Source organism: Pinus tabuliformis, chromosome 1_1 (assembly GCF_031772625.1).
Source record: "Pinus tabuliformis cultivar Carrire ecotype Pingquan chromosome 1_1, CPIR1, whole genome shotgun sequence".
NCBI classification, from domain to species: Eukaryota; Viridiplantae; Streptophyta; class Pinopsida; order Pinales; family Pinaceae; genus Pinus; species Pinus tabuliformis.
This window is the reverse complement of record NC_142297.1, coordinates 453,476,680-453,494,433: the sequence shown is the minus strand read 5'-3', so window position 1 is coordinate 453,494,433 and position 17,754 is coordinate 453,476,680. Positions and strand designations below refer to the sequence as shown.

The 17,754-nt window shown below is 38.6% G+C and overlaps 1 protein-coding gene across 1 annotated transcript; it reads left to right on the top strand.

Moving 5' to 3' along the window:
- Positions 1–10,004: 10,004 nt before the first annotated feature.
- LOC149213692 (uncharacterized) lies at positions 10,005–13,253 on the top strand. The gene has a single exon (XM_089389114.1). It carries the CDS (start codon positions 10,005–10,007, stop codon positions 13,251–13,253), a length of 3,249 nt encoding a protein of 1,082 aa, XP_089245240.1.
- The last annotated feature ends 4,501 nt before the right edge of the window (positions 13,254–17,754 follow it).

Genomic DNA, 17,754 nt, shown 5'->3' with positions numbered 1-17,754 from the left:
GTCAATCTCGAGGTGGCTGTCGGGTCAAACTCTCTAGTTGACCAACATGAAGGTTGATTGATCTGCTTGCAGGCGGTGCAACTTGAAATGGCTTGCTTTGTGCTTATGTGTTGTCTTGGGTGTCAGTTGATCGAGCCGATGGTGGGGTGATGGTCTGGCTATTAGAGGGGAATCCGATCGTCAGAACTTCAACAAGGTGAATAAGTGTGTGAACGAGTGAAAGATGCATACATGATCTTGGAAACACAGACTTACATGACTAAACGATGAGACAACTCAAATCATCCAGACACACATTCTCAACAGGACTGACCGACGGTGTGAGCGACAAGCGCAACACTTGTGATTGATCGTTGGTCAACCGTGACGATTCTTGCTCGACAGTGTATGTGACTTTGTGTGTGAGTGAGACAAATGTTTACATAGTGAACACAACATGTACACAGGAAGTGAAGACCTTGAGTATGACTAAAACTCGGTCACAAGTGTGACAGTGACATCAACATGAAAAATCTTAGGTGGAATGATCAAGAAAGGTGGGTGCAAAGACTCACACAAGCTCACAAAGTGAACCTGAGTGCATGCAGTCATCTAGAAAAGCTCCCAAAGGAGGCTCTGAAATTTGATGTAGGACAAAATTTTGGAGGGTGGTTGTAGCTACTACAACATAGGTAAATCAACAATTATTTCGCATCTGCTTGTAGGTCTCCCTTAGGATAGTATTAATACTTCCGTAACTGGAGGATTATTCTCCTTAATAACCATGGAAGTTTCATGTAAATTCTACATTTATTGTCACACAAAGCTTACATAGTGCTTACATACTTTCTATCCCAAACAGGTGTTTGTAATCTCATATGTATGTGTTGTAACCAAGGCATACCTTTAAAATTTTGCAGTGGTGGCCAGACCATATAGCTAGGTGGGAATCCTACACCAAACAATGTGAGGTCTAATTGGGACCTCACATCACGGAGATCCCCTGCATGTTTGCGATATCCAACACCATCAATGTTTCACTATTGTGAGATTAATGTTAGATAATTTAGATGTTAGACAACATCCACTAATCATCTTTTCTTGGACTAGGACTACCTTTTTCACCAACTTCACATCCCAAGGTGCATGTGGCCAGAGGCCTCCATCCGCATGCATAAGTCATCCTACATGTGGCTACAAGCAATATTTTTAAGTTAAACGACTATGGCTAGAAATCATGTTTCATATTTTTAGGGTTAGCTATGTAACAACACCTGGTTGATTTCCTATGTAAATAAATAAAAATAATAACCAAGGTCATGGGACAAGTATTCCAAGATGAATGTCTGGACAAAATATAGTGATGGGGAGCATTGATGATTAATAAATGGCTATGGAAATTGGAAAAGTAGCATTTATTGGCAATTATTTATGAAAATAATGGAAAATAGGAGAAAAGGAAGGTGAAAGGTCAAACAATTGTATGTGAGGAAAATTGAAGGAGAATAGAGGAAAATGAAGAAAATAGAAGCGCCAATGATAAAAAGTCTTATGGCGATCAGTTCAAAACCTTTATCAGTTGATATTTTGACAGTTCTATGGTGGAGTTCTCTCTCTCTATTCTTTCAATTCCATACTCTTGCACACTTAGAGAAATCTTGGAGCATTAATGGGGCATGCTTGGAGCACTCTAGTTTTCACTGGATTTGGAGAAAGAAGGAAAAGGAAAACTAGGAAACCGCAAGGGTACAACGCCATCAATAGCTATAGCAGGATTTATTTGCTGGCACTAAGTTACATGTATGATTTCCTTGATATTTTTGGCATGCATGGTACATGCATGTGGTTGTTTGGTTATGATTTGTCATTATCATGGAGGATTGCCTAGATTGAAAGTGGTTTTACCTAGCCTTGCCATTTCCTATATAGCCATGGCATTGTTGTTTCTCAACTTGTTTTTTGTGATTGGTGATCAGGTTCCTTATGGTTGTGGGTTAAGTTACTAGTTCCTGGAGCCATTGGTTGGAACAAACTCTATGGAGCCCTGGAACAACTTGGGTTGAATTACTAATCATGGAGCCTTGGTTGGAAAAATGTTCTGGAGCCCTTACTGGGTTGAGTTACTATTCCAAAGCCTTGGTTAGACTAATGCTCGGCAACCCTAGAAAGTTGTGGCTTGAGTTATTAGTTCCTAGAGTCACGGTTGGGACAAACGCTCCGAAGCCCTAAACAGCTTGGGTAAAGACCAATCTGATTGGTGTTATTGATGTTTGACCGTGAGGTGGAATCACTAGTTGAGGTTTGAGGTGGTTTTTCCATTAGAAGCCCTAATTTGGTTTTTCTTTGTTTATTCCATGAGATCACACTTTCACGCTTAGAATATGGTGCAAGGTTGATTGGATTAAAGAGATATTTGGTTCAACATAATCTGTGGTTGGGTGGTAGGTGGAAGTCCCTGACTTGGTTGGATTTTCATATGTTAATAATATTTATTCTCCTATTGTATTTCCATGAGTAATTTTACTTGTTATTATCTGGCTTTGATGGTTGGTTTATCATGGTGTATATGTTGTTCATTTACTGGTTATATGCTAGTTATATGATGTATATTGACTATGGATCTTAATGTGTTTTGATTTGTTGATGAATGGTAAGTGAATACATGAGATAATAGATGTTATTGCACTTATTATGAGAGGTAATTAGGTCTTCTTGACGATTCTCAGATAATTATCAAACTCATATGTTTGAATATGCATTCATGACCTGTAGACTATGTGTTTTCCATATGTTTGAAGAAATGGCTATCATGGTTAGGCTTGGTTAGGTCAAGTTCTCGATCAAATTTTGTATGAATATATTTGTCCTAATGTCATTATTGATTCTGGAAAGTCTCACTAAGTTCTTGGCAGTGGTCTACATGCCAATCTGGAATTTACGCTCAAAATCTAGGACGGCATGCTCTGAACTAGATCTTTTAGGTTGTAACCACAAGGATGTAGGCTTGTGCATGTAGTTGGAAGCTTCCAACTACATGGAGGGCTTGTTTTGGGAGTGTTTGGGGACCCATTTCAGAGAAAATGATGTCCATATTTGGCTACTTAGGGTGGTTACTCAGCCTCTAAGTGACCTATAGCCCCTGTTGGGTTAGTTTGTCTTTTGCAGTCGACCCCACTTCCTTAATGGGAGCTAGGAGGTTGGTTCATGGTTACTCAACCTTTGAGTGACCTATAGCCCCTGTAGGATGTTATGAGATGTTAGTTTGTCTTTACAATCGACCCACTTCCTTAATGGGACCTAGGAGGTCGGTTCGTGGTTACTCAACCTCTGAGTGACCTGTAGAGCCTATAGAATGTTATGAGATGTCAGTTTGTATTTGTAGTCGACCCCACTTCCTTAATGCAACCTAGGAGGTTGGTTCATGTCATTGTATTTCCTCCTCTGATGCTTACCCTAGTAGGCCAATGAAACTAGGTAAATGTGGGAGGGGTGGTTACAGAATGGTATCAGAGCTCTCAGGTTCAACACTTGGACTAGATGGGAGGAATTTATTTATCATGCACACATGTTAGTTGTATATGTGTTCATTATGCATGCATTGTGATTGTCATTTTTGTAGTAGTTTCATCATGTAGAATTCAATGATGTTGATGATTGACATGTTGGTTTCATAATATATACATATGTTGTGCTAATATGGATTTATTTTACAGACAAGATATCCTCCCCTAAACTTCACTAAGGTATGTTGATTATTTTTATGTTTGGTTTATCTGACATCATACACTTTTAGGAACTAGAGGATCAAAGATGAAAAGAAAAATGGTGGAATATAGTTCACATGATTCTCCCTATAGATTAGGTGAGAAACATGGTGATGAGTACTCCTTTGACATAGTATATACATTAAGGAGTTTGAAAGGAGATATCATAATTTGTAAGGAATATAATGACAGGATAATGCAGTCACAAGAAAGACTTACTACGGCACAGGAGAAACAAGCAGAGGTTAATGTAGAGATCCTTCATAGTTTGTCAGATTTGTAGAGATAGGGACTGCTTAGGATTAGTCATGGATAGTAGGAAAGGACCAATGGGGCATATGGAAGTAGGTGTCAAGCAGGATACATGTTTGAGAGGGATGATACGGTTAGAGATGGCAGGTTCTTGGACACAACAAAAAAAAGGGGTAATGATGATGGGTTCTATTCTAGTTTTGGTTTAGAGAGACAACATCATTGTCATCATCACCATCCATATAGGAGGAGTGAGAAATAGTGCTTCCCATAGGAGTTAAAGAAAGAACATCCTACTACATTTGATGGAGAAATAAAAAAGTCACAAGATGTGGAAGATTGGTTTCTTGGTGTTAATACTAAAAAATCATACACCTGGTAGCACAATCTAAAAGGCACTAAAAATTGTCCAGCATAATCCACAAGTGAAAATTTTCTAGCTAAATACATCATGAAGTTTAAAAATCAAATTTCTCCTAAGGTCCAAAGTTTATAAAGAAAAAATAATTAATTCTATGCATTTATTTCTTTGATAAACACGTGCGCACGAAATATCCTTCTAAATTTGTGTGATTGCAGAAAAGGATGACTTAGTGATTTGGGACCACTCTACACACTTGGGGTTGATTCTCTAGCATGAGCTTAGTTAAGGTACAACCAAGTTCAAGTCACCTTGAAGATATGAAGTCCTCAATGGAATCGTCTTTTCATACTCATGTGTCATTATCATGAATGAACCAAGAGGGGGGAGATGGATCCAAAAATTATCTATAAACAGACCATGTGAGAGCCAAAATATGAGACATTTTTATGCTAGCCAAATTTCTATCTGAGAAAACCACCATTGCATTATTGAAGACAAAGAAGGGAAGAGAGCTAGCATGTTCACCATATTTCTTCTAAGAAATCCATCATCTTAGTGAAAGAAGAGGAATCCACCATTGGAGAGTCTTCATACTTCTTTGAGAGAGAGGATAAAATTGCAAAGAGATTGGGAAAAAGAAACCCCCTTGCTGAGGATCTTTTAGCACCATAGCTCAAAAAAATCTCTTCGAGTGTCTAAGATTCATCTATTGTATTCAACCTCTACTACTAGCAATCAATAAAGGGAGATTTTTCAATTATATTATTGATTTTTTTTCTCCATTTAAGCATTGTTTGTGTATTTACCTCTTTTTTAGTTTATGTTTATGTATGCATTGTTTCCACTACTTACAATGTTGTGTTTATTTAAGTCTTTCCACTAAAAACACTAAATTTTGATTGTGATCCTTTGCTGGAAATAATCAACTGCTAAGGAGGTGTCTTTTGGTATGCCATTTCCATAAAAACACTATCACAGGAATGGTGACCATATTGTTATTTTTTCATTAATTTAAGGATTTTTTTTTGCAAGACCTCCTCTCTGCACAACCATCCTACAAGGCACTCAACAACTCCCTGGAATTTCTAAAGACCTCAAGGACCTATTCTGAGCTTGCAGAAGTGAAACTTTTCTTTTTCTTTCTCACCTGTGTGGATTTCTCTCTGACAAACGTGCATGCTCACCTGTGTGCACTAAACTTGTGCAATCAATAGAAAGCGAAAAGGAGCCTTGTATTTTTCTCTTTTCTCAGGTGATTGGAAGCCTTTAGTGAATTTCCTTCACTTATGCATTATGTATTTTCTATTTAATACCCCTGGTTGCTTTACTAACCTCAATTGGTGAAGCAATTAGAGTATTTTTCATTTTGTAATTGCAAATACACACATAGCTCAAAAAGGGAGAAAAGTAAGTGGTCAAATTCCACATATGTTTTTCAAAATATTTTGCTTAAATTTTCTGCAAATCACATAGCTTAGTTAGTAAAAAAGTAAGTGGCCCATCATCCACAAATATTTCTACTAATCAAAGAATTTCATTCATCATTTTATGGGACCAGGAGCAAATGTTATTAGAGAAAGTAAATGATTAGCATTTCATTTATCATTTTATGGGACTAGGAGCAAATGTTATTAGAGAAAGTAAGTAATATTTTCTTCCCTTGTGCCTCTTAGACGAACCTAGGCTTGCACATGAAAACTTTCTTGAAAGCATTTGAATTTCCATCTCCCTTGGTAAACTCCACATAATTTAAAAGGAAAAGAGTACGTGGCCCATAATACACAATATATTTCCTTTTTCCATGCAAGGAACAATCATCACTTAGTGTAATTAGAAGGACATTGTAAAGGATCATCGCATATTCACATCTTATCACGCTTTATATGGTCACTTGCATCACACACTAAACTTCCATATGCTTTGTACTCAAGGGCATCCAATTTTTGAACGTTTGGGTACTTAGTCTATTTTGGCTTAAAAAATCACCCCATAAGTGAATTAAGATTCCTTAAAAACAACCGTAACTTGAACCAACTACGTTTCCCCACAGAGGCCACCAAAAAAATTATAGTTTAAATTAGGACCATTGGGGGTAGGTATCCCATAAGTCGCCATGGTCATGTTATACCTTTGAAACATAGTTGCTGACTTTTAAGGGAGATTAAAATACTTCAATCATCCTATGGAAAAGAATACCCAAGCATGGTAGAGACCTGATTCAGAGGGGGTTGGGCTAAAGAAGCTAAAGAATTGAATGCTCATGTGGGACGAAGGTACTTTAGTAGCCAAAATCTAGGGCATCCTTTCCCTATAGGTGACGGTGCATGAATCACTTAAGCCTCATTATAATTATCTTAGTTGATTCTTCGGCTACTAGGAAACGTCACTAGTTCTTTCGAGACATTGCCCTAGGACCCATCAAAAGATAAATTCACAAGGCCTGGTTCATTTGAGAGTGGAAAGGATGATTAGGTCTTCATAGGATTTTTTATCATATGCAACAAATAAAAACATTTTTCTTGTTTTCTTGGTAACATAGCTTAATTATAAAAGGAAAATAAAACCATTTATATTTTCTCTTTGTTTTATGTATGCGATCATATTGAATTTATACTTATCTCCTTCCATAACCGTACACAAAGTAGCACACACTCTAATCAACACCATAGGGGATTGTTTGGTAATTTAATTGATGTTAAATATCTTACATGAATTATCAAGCAAGGCTAGTAAACTGATTAAATTTATGTGCACTGTATGTGTTAGGAGTCCTTATCACTCACAAAATTCCTAAGTTAATTTGAGATATCAAAATGCACATGTTTCTCTACATCTATGTAAGTAAATAAATCACTCATATAAATGGAACCAATTCTATTTCTCTTGCTTAAAATAAAGATCACACTCTCCCTGAAATAAGCTTCACAATTGCTTCACACTTAAAAATAAAATCACACTCACACTTTGCTTGAAATAAAATCACACACACACTTGTTTTAAAATGAATCACTCTTGCCTATAAATAAAAACACATTTTCTTGAATGGAAATCACACTTGCAATAAAATCATACTATATATAAATCTACTTTAATAGAAAGAAAGATTAACTTTTCAAATGAAAATACTATTTATATCACTGCAATGTACAACTATCATTCTAATATCTGTTAACTTTTACTCTTTCCATGTGCACCAGAGATCTCGCTTCATTTCAACAATGAAATTATTAGATAAACCTACTACAAAAAAATCTTAAAAGTATATCAAAGATTAAAAACTTAAGCGATTAGGAAAATGAATAATCATATCGATGCGGAGAGAAGGCGATGGCGGGAGCTGAGCTAGGGTTACGCTGCTGTTCCTGATGCACTCTGGCGATAGTGCAGGCTAAGTCTCTGACAGGTCGCAGAAGAGCGCAGGGAAGGGAGGACCCTGGTTGGTGCAGGAGGTGAAAACCAGAGGGCTGACCTCTGCAAACAAGTTTTTAACCGGAGATAATCAAACGGAAAACTTACGGGAGCAGGCTCTGAACGAAACTAATGGGAACGAAACATGGGAGGGGAGAGATCCCCTCCTATAAAGAGGTAATAACAGGAGAAGCTCGAAAGGAAAGACAGAACTCAGAAGAAAGGAGGAACGAGGGAGAAACTTCAGCTGATGGAGCACAAAGGAGATCGGGCATTCCAAGCAAGTGTCTTCCAAGGGCGACGAACAAACCCAGGTTTGTAATCCCGCCTAATAGACTAGAAAACTATAGAAGTTACATGAGAGATTATGCTCTGATCTGTAAGTTTATAGGATACTGGCCGAACGAGAAAAACCTGATGAGATGGATCCAACAGAAATGGAAACCAAAAGGACATGTTGAAGTCAAGCTGGGGGCAAAGGGGTTCTTCACTGTCATATTCTCAAATTTAGAAGATAAGAGCAGGATCTTTGAGGAACAACCTTATTTCATGAACAATGCAGGACTCTTCATGAGAGACTGGGTAGAGTGTTATAATCCAGACAAGGAAAAAATACTAGCGGCCCCAGTCTGGATCAGGCTGTTTGGCCTACCTTCAGAATTTTGGGATCCAGAGATCCTCAAAGGAATTGGAAATTCCATTGGCTCCTTTGTGAAAGTGGCTGAATCAACCAAGAGAGGAAAATACACCACATTTGCTAGAATATGTGTGTACATGAACATCACTGAACCCCTTCCAGACTCAATAGAACTGGAGTATCATGACGAGTTATGGAACCAAACTCTAGACTATGAACACATTCCATTCTGTTGTCGAAGATGTCATGAGTATGGTCACCTGCTTAGGGAATGCCCCATTACGCTAGCAGAAAAGGAAAGAGAGGCAGAAAATGAAAGAAGATATGGGCAAAGGAAAACTAAAAAGGAGGAAGAGAATTTCCAAGAAGTTCAAAGAAGGAGAAGAAGAGGAAATAATCAAGGGATGAGGAGAACACAGAAAGAAACCCAGAAAACAGAATCCCCAAACAAGTTCCAAGTTCTTCAGGAAGAGGGGCAGGAAACCGAAGCAAGTGAAGAAGAAGAGATAGCAGAAATGGAGGTAGCATAGGAGAACGATGACAAAGAAACAGAGAAAACGAAAAGTGATCAGAGGGTGGAATCCGAAGAAGAAACACAGGAGGAGGTAGGAGAAATGGAGATAGACCCTCAGAAATCAAAAGGGGAAGAAGAAGAATAGGTGATGGCAAAACTCTTACAAGAATGGAAAAGGATAGACGAAAGATTCATACCAGAGGAACAAAAACAGAGGTATAAGGAAGCTTTCCAAAGGTATAAAGAAAAAAAAGGAATAACAGAAGATAAAGAAAATCAAAATCCGGAAAAATGGGAAACGCAGAAAATAGGAGTGAGCAGCTCTAGCAAGGTGGGGAAAAAAAGAGGAAGGAAAACTTTGAATGAATTGATACAAGAGGTTGGAGAGGGACTTGTAAGCTCTGGAAGAGTGATACCCCTATCAGAGATATTCCTAGCCCCCACAAAATTGTTAAGATGATAATTACAACCTGGAACATAAGAGGCCTCAACAGCAGAGGCAAACAAAGATACTTGAATGAGAGAATGAAAAAAGAAAAGCCAAGTATAATGATTTTACAAGAGACAAAAATAAGTTCTGAGAAAATGCAGGAAATTTTGAGTAGAAATAAGAGTAGATATGAAATAATGGGACAGGATGCCACCGGGAGTGCTGGCGGTCTGGCCATTCTATGGAACCCAGAGGAAGTTCATTTCAGTAATTGGATGAGCTTCCCCCGAATCCTAACAGGTAAAGCTAGTATTGTAGGAACGACAGAGGAGGTTTTTATAATAGGTGTATACGGACCTCACATCCAAAACGAGAAGGAAAAGTTTTTACAAAATATAAAAGCACTCCGATGTCTAGTCACAAGTCAGCAATGGATCATAGGAGGGGATTTTAATCTCATCAAAGGCCCAGGGGAAAAATGAGGAGGAATCAGGAGAATAGAAAAGGAAAGTGAGCAATTCGGAGAATTGATAAAAGAACATAAGCTGATTGATATTCAAACCAATAATGGAATGCACACTTGGAACAACCGAAGGGGTGGGGTGAATCAAATAGCCTCCCGCCTCGATAGATTCTTAATATCAGAACAAATAATAATGAAGGATGTCTTTATTGAAGCAACTATCTTGCCGGTAGCTGGTTCAGATCATTGGTCGGTTAAACTAGAAATAGACATGAAGCAAAGACCCGCAAATAAGCCTTTCAGATTCGAAGCATTTTGGCTAAGAAATGAAGGTCTGAAGGAAAAATTAGAAGGCTGGTGGAAGGAGAGCACTGTAAGAGGAAAGAACAAGATGCATACTTTACAGCTCAAACTGAAGGAATTGAAAAATAAGCTAAAGAAGTGGAATAAAGAAGAATTTGGTAACATCTTGGAAGAAAAGAACAGGTTAGAAAAAAAAATGGAAGAACTGCAGCAACTAGACATCCTAGAAGGCATACAAGAGGAGAGAACAAAAGAAGAAGGTATTATACTAAACCAGCTTGAAGAAAGACGAAAACAAGAAGAGATTTTATGGAAGCAGAAATCACGAGTACAATGGCTAAGGGAGGGAGAGAGGAATACCAAGTTCTTCCACAAGGCGATGGTTCAACATAGACAAAGGAACAGAATCTTCTCATTAAGAAATCAAGAGGGGCACAAAATTATACAACATGAAGAAATAGAAAAAGAGCTGGTAAATCATTTCAAGAATATTCTGAGAGAACCACAAATAAACAGAACAGAGGAAATATCTAAGATCAGTAGGGAAATACCGAATATGGTAACAAGAGACCAAAATTTGGCCCTAATGAGAAAAATCACAATGGAAGAAGTGGAAGATATAGTCAAAAATATGAAAAGGAACAAAGCTCCTGGTCCGGATGGTTACACAGTTGAATTTTTTCAAGCTGGGTGGCATTTTCTAGCTGAAGAAGTGTTAGAAGTAGTAGAGGAGGCCAGAATAAATCAAAAAATTTGGCCTGGATTAAACTCAACCCTGCTGACCCTTATTCCTAAAACAAACCAGGCTGATCAAGCTGAAGGCTTTTGCCCTATTTCCCTATGCAACGTCATTTACAAAATAGTGGCCTCAGTGGTAGCGCAAAGATTGAAAGTGATCCTTCCAAGCATCATTTCCCCAGAGCAAACCGGTTTCGTGGAGGGGAGGCAGATCTTGGATGGTTTAGTTGTAGCTCAAGAAGTAATTCATACTTTGAAAACGAAAAAAGAGAGAGGAATGCTAATCAAATTAGACCTCTCAAAAGCATATGACAGGCTCAGTTGGAAATATTTGGAAACGATCCTTAAAGCTTTTGGTTTCTGTGATCGGTGGGTGAATTGGGTTCTGAGTATGGTCTCTACTCCAAACTTCTCTATTTTGCTGAATGGGGCTCCATCCTCAACTTTCAATGCAACTAGAGGTCTCCGTCAAGGGGATCCCCTTTCCCCCTTCCTCTTCATAATTGCAGCAGAAGGACTAGGGCGATACTTTAAAAAAGAATTAAGAGATAGGAAAATTCAAGGCCTCAGATTATGGGGAAACCAAACAACAGTTACACATCAACAATTCGTTGATGACATTATGATATACTGCAGAGCAACTCTGAAAGAAGTGAAAAGGATAAGGAAAATTCTTGAGATATTTATGGAGGGAGCAGGGATGGAGATTAATAATGAGAAATCCAGAACCTTTTTCTTCAATACTGTGGAGCCCATTAAAAATCATCTAACTAGGGTACTGGGATACCGGATAGGAGATCTCCCAACCAAATACTTAGGAACTATGTTAGATGCTTCCTCTCGAAAATTAGGAAATTGGAGGCATATTCTGGAGAAGATCACAAGAAGGCTGGACAACTGGACTTTTCGCGCTCTGAATCTGGCGGCAAGGGTAGTGCTACTGAAAGCTACCATCCAAGCAATCCCGATATATTCTTTATCTGTGATGGCTGCTCCTAAGGGGATATGTAACAAATTGGTGGAGATTTATAGAAAATTCCTGTGGGGGGGCCCAAAACAGCAAAAGAAGTGGGCCCTCTGCTCCTGGGATAGTCTCACTCGGCCAAAGGAGAAAGGTGGTTTAGGCCTCAGGGACCCATGGACCTTAAATCAGGTGCGAGGTGCCAAACTAAGATGGAGATGGATGCAAGGGGGGCCAGACCTCTGGAAAGAAATTTGGACTTCAAAATATCATATGCCTCTCACCCCTGAAGAAATCCTTAGGGAACAAGATGTGCCTCGAGGATCAGATATCTGGAATCTAACCACACAAAATAGAGATTTAATAGATAAACATATTTTCTGGGAGATCAGAGGGGGTCAAATTGTGAAATTTTGGGATGAAGCCTGGCAGCAGAGGGAAAAGATGAAACATAAACAAGAAATCCAGGAATTGTACAGAGCAGGAATAGAGAGAAACCTCATTACAGTTAAAGATTACTGGAGTGAAGAACAAGCAGATGGGGAATGGCGAAGCTGGAAACCTCTAGAGGAATGGCAGAGAAACACTACAGAAGAACAGAAAACCATCTTCAAAAAGGAAATAGATACAAGAAGAATAAAGAAGCGAGAAGGCAGAGACATTCTCCGTTGGGGCAAAGAAACAAAAGGAATATTTACTATAAAAGAAGCGTACAAAATACAAATGCAGATAGAGCAGGAGGAGGATGATCAACAATGGAAACAGCTATGGAAAACAAAATGGTGGCCCAAAATAAAATTGTTTGCATGGTTGGTAGGCAGGAAACGGATTTTAACCTGGGATAGAATTCAAAAAAGAGGATTCTATGGACCCTCAAGATGTTGTCTATGTAATGCAGGGGAAGAGGATCAGGAACATCTCCTCAATGGCTATCAGGTAGCCCAATTCCAATGGGAACAAACAAGAAATTTATTCTCCTCCATTGAACGAAACCAGCGAGACATAATTCAAACCCTTGTAGAATGGGGGGAAGGCAAGTTTCAAAGCAAAATAGTTGGAAGAGCATGGAGTATGATAGCAGACTTTAATGTCTGGAATTTGTGGAAGGAGAGGAATTGCCGTATTTTCAAAGGGAAAGCATCTACCCCGGAGGAAGTCTGGAAAATGACCTTAAAGCAAGTCAGAGAATCCATCTTAGCGGAGAAGTGGGCAGAGGAAGATTGGAAAACCTCGGAGACTGAGACGAAAATTTTAAAGAAGCTGAACTTAGAGCAAGGGATTATTTATCAGCAAACAAAACAACAACAACAACCTATGGCAATTCAAAGTCAAGTTATTTATAGAAAACCTCCTGAGGGATTTATGAAGCTCAATTTCGACGGTGCGGCTAAGGGGAACCCAGGACCAGCGGGTTTTGGCGGAATCTTTAGGAATAGATAGGGGGGAACAGAATGGATATATGCGGAACATGGGGGCACAATGACTAACAACGAGGCCGAATTCATGGCTGCTTATAAAGGGATCAAAATTGCCAGAAGAATTGGTTACAGGAAATTAGAAATTGAAGGGGACTCCACCTTAGTAGTGGGTACATTAAGAAAGCTAATCCAGGGGAAGAATTGGGACAAGGTAGTCACAAGTTGGAGAAGTGCAAGCTTAGTTCAGGATATATCAGAGCTATTGAAAGAAGTTGATTATAAAATAACGTCGCATGTCAGACGGGAAGGCAATAAGCTTGCGGACTGCTTAGCGAACTGGGGTAGCAAAGAGCCCTTAGACTGTATAGATGACAGTTGGGATAATCAGGCTGAGCTGGCGAGATGGGATGGTCTCAAACAGCTGATTATTAATGGCAATAATGATGTGGACCAAAATTAATTACATTCAAGCGTGGAGAGGCATCAGGGGATGGAGGCACGATCTGGCGGCAAGTAGGAGAGGGCAAAAGGACGGTGATCTAAATACACTGAAAACAACAATTTATGATTTGATCGTAAGGCAGGGACGAGGCCCAAAGCAAAAACCGATTCTCCAAATCAAAAACATCATACGGAGGAGACGTGACAAGAGAAGTGGAAAGATTTTCCATCATCAGATCAAAGGCGCCGAGAAGGCTATTAGAGGTAGCAGAGGTAGGATGACAGGTAGTAGAAAGGGCAAACGAGAAGAGCCAATTTGGCAAAGAACCAGGAACCAGCGACTTCGACGTGCAAGCATGGGAGAGAGCCGGGGTAAGGCAGGCATTCAGGAGAAGGGGCCAGCGGAGGACCGCAATCTGGAGCAAGAAAGAGTAAAAATTGAAATAGAGAGCTCGGAGGAAATGGAGTTTAGTCAGGGCGAGGAAATCAGAGGGAAGCGGTTCGAAAAGGGACAGAGTAGCAGAAACCCGAAGCAGGGCAAGGAAAACGAAGGTCAGGAGCGGAAGGGGAACAGAGGACGAGGGCGGCCACGTCAATCCTCTGACAATGTGGAAGGAACCAGGCGGCAGACAAGGCGGAAACGCAGGCACCGCACTATCAATTCGGCCATGACTGAAGCAGAACAAGCTTATAACTTAGATTCCCATCCCAACATTCGGAATATCATTGAAGTTATGGAGGAAAAGGTTCTCGAGGAGCCTTCGGACCCGGAAATGGACGAATGGGTGTCGCAGTTACCAGACCCTGGAAACACAAGAGGGAGGCTTACCCTATACCGTCGGGCTCTTCACACATACTGGGTGCTGAAGCATCTCCTAGCCAAGGCCATGGAACAAGTGGCGGCTGAGATGATGGAGATGGCTCAGGAAGCGGCAGCGGCTAAACAGGAGACTGCAAAGGTGGAGGAACTGGTCAAGCAGCAGAATGCTCATCTCATGGAAATCAAAGATATGCTGAAAGAGATGCGGAACAACAGCGCCAGCAACTCCGGAAAAGATTATGCAGCAAACTGATAGTCCAGGTTCTGCAGTAACTTTTTGTTTGTCTTTTGTTTATGAAAGTTTTAGATCTGAAATGTCAAAGAGTCTGTAGTTTTCGGAGGTTAAAAACTAGTTCTGAGGTGAGGATTGATGGGTGGGTCAATTGTGGGGAAAAAGGATTTCTTTGGTACTGTTACTAGACAATGTTCAGACTGATATTAATTTTGATGGTTGGAATACAGGAGCCAACAGACCTGGTTTCCCTTCGGGGCAGGTTGAGGCTCCTGAGTTATGTATTTTTAATACTTGCCTGTAAATAATAGAACTACCGCAGTTTACAAAAAAAAAAAAACTTAAGCGATTAAATGAACTAACAAAAATGCTACAGGAAACACAAAATTAAATACTAATTGAAAATAAAATAAAACCTTACTATCTTGAGGGGGGTCTCCTACGAGAAGTAGGTATCACTATAATTCCTTCACTAGATGATTAATCATGCATAGATATCGCACCACAAAAGAAATGGAACAAAAAAAGAGTGTATACAAAATAAAATCCAAGTATGTGTTCACTATGTCAAGAGGCATATTTATAAAACTCCTCACATTAAATGTTTCATAGTATTACGCCCGATGCTTAATAGACATTAGATATAAATAACTTTTAAATATAAGCTATTGTGATCTGCTCATGATTTTCTATCAACGCAGCAAATCATGAGGCTAAAAATCTGCATCTCGCTCGCCTCATTTTCCTTCTACGGTGGTTGACCTTCGCTTTGAACGGGCTATTAGATTGTCATCTTTATCAATATAGGATATGAAAGTAGGAACGAATCATTGTACCAGCTAATTTCTATCCTCCCATATTCCATATTCTTTGGCTGAAGCTTCGCAACTCATCGAACCTTGGACTTAGCTGCAGAAACACACATGAGCTGCAAAATTGTTGTAAATTAGTAGCTTAAGTAAATATTGAGTTAAATAATGAAAAACTGATATTTATAAAATAGAAGATGATTATGTACCTATTATCCTATCAACCTTGTAAACTGATACCCGAATTTGAGTTATGAAGATCAAAAAGGGAGGAATGGAGTGAAAAAGAGTTGTAAAAAAGAAGCAATTTTGGGGTTCAACATTCCCAAACACGGAAGACATTGCATGTCCTCATGCAAAAATTTCAAAATTTGTGAGTCCTTCCTATTACTTAGCCTCTTTATATGCCTGAACAAGGACATTCAAGATATTCTTCCTTACCTCATTAGTAGTGACTGTCATCATCGGTTTCTTCATCAAAATTCTGTGTTGCACACTTCTAATCTACCTCTTAAGAAATTTATTTTGAGCTGTCAATTTCTTATTTTTCTTATACCATAAGCCAAGATGTAGTAGGATGTTGTCATTTTGGGTTCTGTGGATTTCATTCTACACTTTTAGTGTCTCATGCTCCCGTTTTAAGTGTCTATTTAGTATTTACAATTCATATATTTCTTGCTTTATGGTGTCTTCAACTTGGAGCTCTCTTGAAATATTAGAATGAATTCCTTCATTTTCTTCTTGGTTTGAGGATGATGAAAAAAATTTACCTCTAGATTTTGTTTCCGAAGACTCTATATAATCATAAATTTCCTGCTAGATAGGATCTATCTCAGGTGTTTTCCTAGCTGGACTAGAGATTGGTGATGGAACTCTAGGTTCCATTTCTTCTTCCTCTAAAATGACAAATTATGCGGATTGTGAGGGTTATTCATGCATTGTTTTATTGAGCCTTGCACTTATTCTTATGGTATATGATAGTTTAGACGACGATTTATTAGTAAGGGGTTTCTTTTTAACCTTTCCCTGCTCTGTTTTCTATTGCTATATTTTCTTTTTGGATGAACTTGCTTCCTTAGTGATGGCTATATTTATTTTAACATTTTTCTTTTTAAGTTTCTCTAACACATCTGCAAGAGGATTCTCATCCTCTAAATTTTTCTCTTATTGTGGAGGCGAGTTATCTTCTATAGGAAGATTCCTTCTACTCTTGTTTGTCTTACCACTAGGCTATTCTTTTTGTGCTTCCTTAAAATTATGTCTAACTAAGAAATATTCCCAATTGTCACCTATGTTTCTCAGATGGACTTCAATAAGAATTTTCACTAGGCCATGATGGTATACAAAATTATCTATATATTGTATCTTTCTTTGAACATTAACAACCATCTTTCTTAAGCTACGAAGTAGGAAATATGGTAGGTTAATTTCATTTCCGTCAAGAAAATTCATCATTAAGCATGCATGATAAGAGAACATGTTACCGAATATTCCTTCACAACTTATAAAATTTTGAATGATCAGCATCAAATTCCTCCATTTATTCTTCAAATATGTGACTGGTATTCCCTTTTCAAACACATAAATGTCCATACCTATATTCTTGAGGAAAACTTTCCATTATTTTTCTTAAATTTTTCTGTTCTTGAACCAAATCTCTCCAATTCTTGGAAATTGGGTAGCTTCTGCTATAAAAGACTCTTTCAAAACCAGCTTCACATCCCCAATTTATGCTTCAATGCCATCATATGCCCTAATGAAATATTTTTTCATATCTTTCTCAGGCCCATCAAATTTCTCACCCAATTCTAGACATCGTGTTTGCTACAACAATTGTTTGACTTGGGGTATCCTTCAAGAAACCTAACACCATTCAGGTCTAATATTACAATGAAGCCCATGCTAGAGAAGCTTAACCCATAATTTCTCTTTCGATAGGGTCAAGGAGTGGAAGGAATTTGAGTATGGACTGATTAGGGAAACAAAGTTTAGGTGAGGGCAGTCTCGACAATAAAACAAGGCTGAATGAAATGGAAGTGTCTGGACATGAAGTGGAATTATGAATAAAGAGGAGAGGATGAATTTCTAATTATATCAAGGTTCATTCCTAACTTGGTTGAAAAGACAAATATTTTTGTTAAAACCAAAGTCGTGTGAAAATAATTAAGGGTAATCATTATTCAGTATGGCAATAGCAACGATTACTAATCATTTACTTCAT

Coding starts and splice junctions, on each gene's coding strand:
- LOC149213692 (XM_089389114.1), top strand. CDS start 10,005: ATGAAGGATGTCTTTATTGAAGCAACTATCTTGCCGGTAGCTGGTTCA.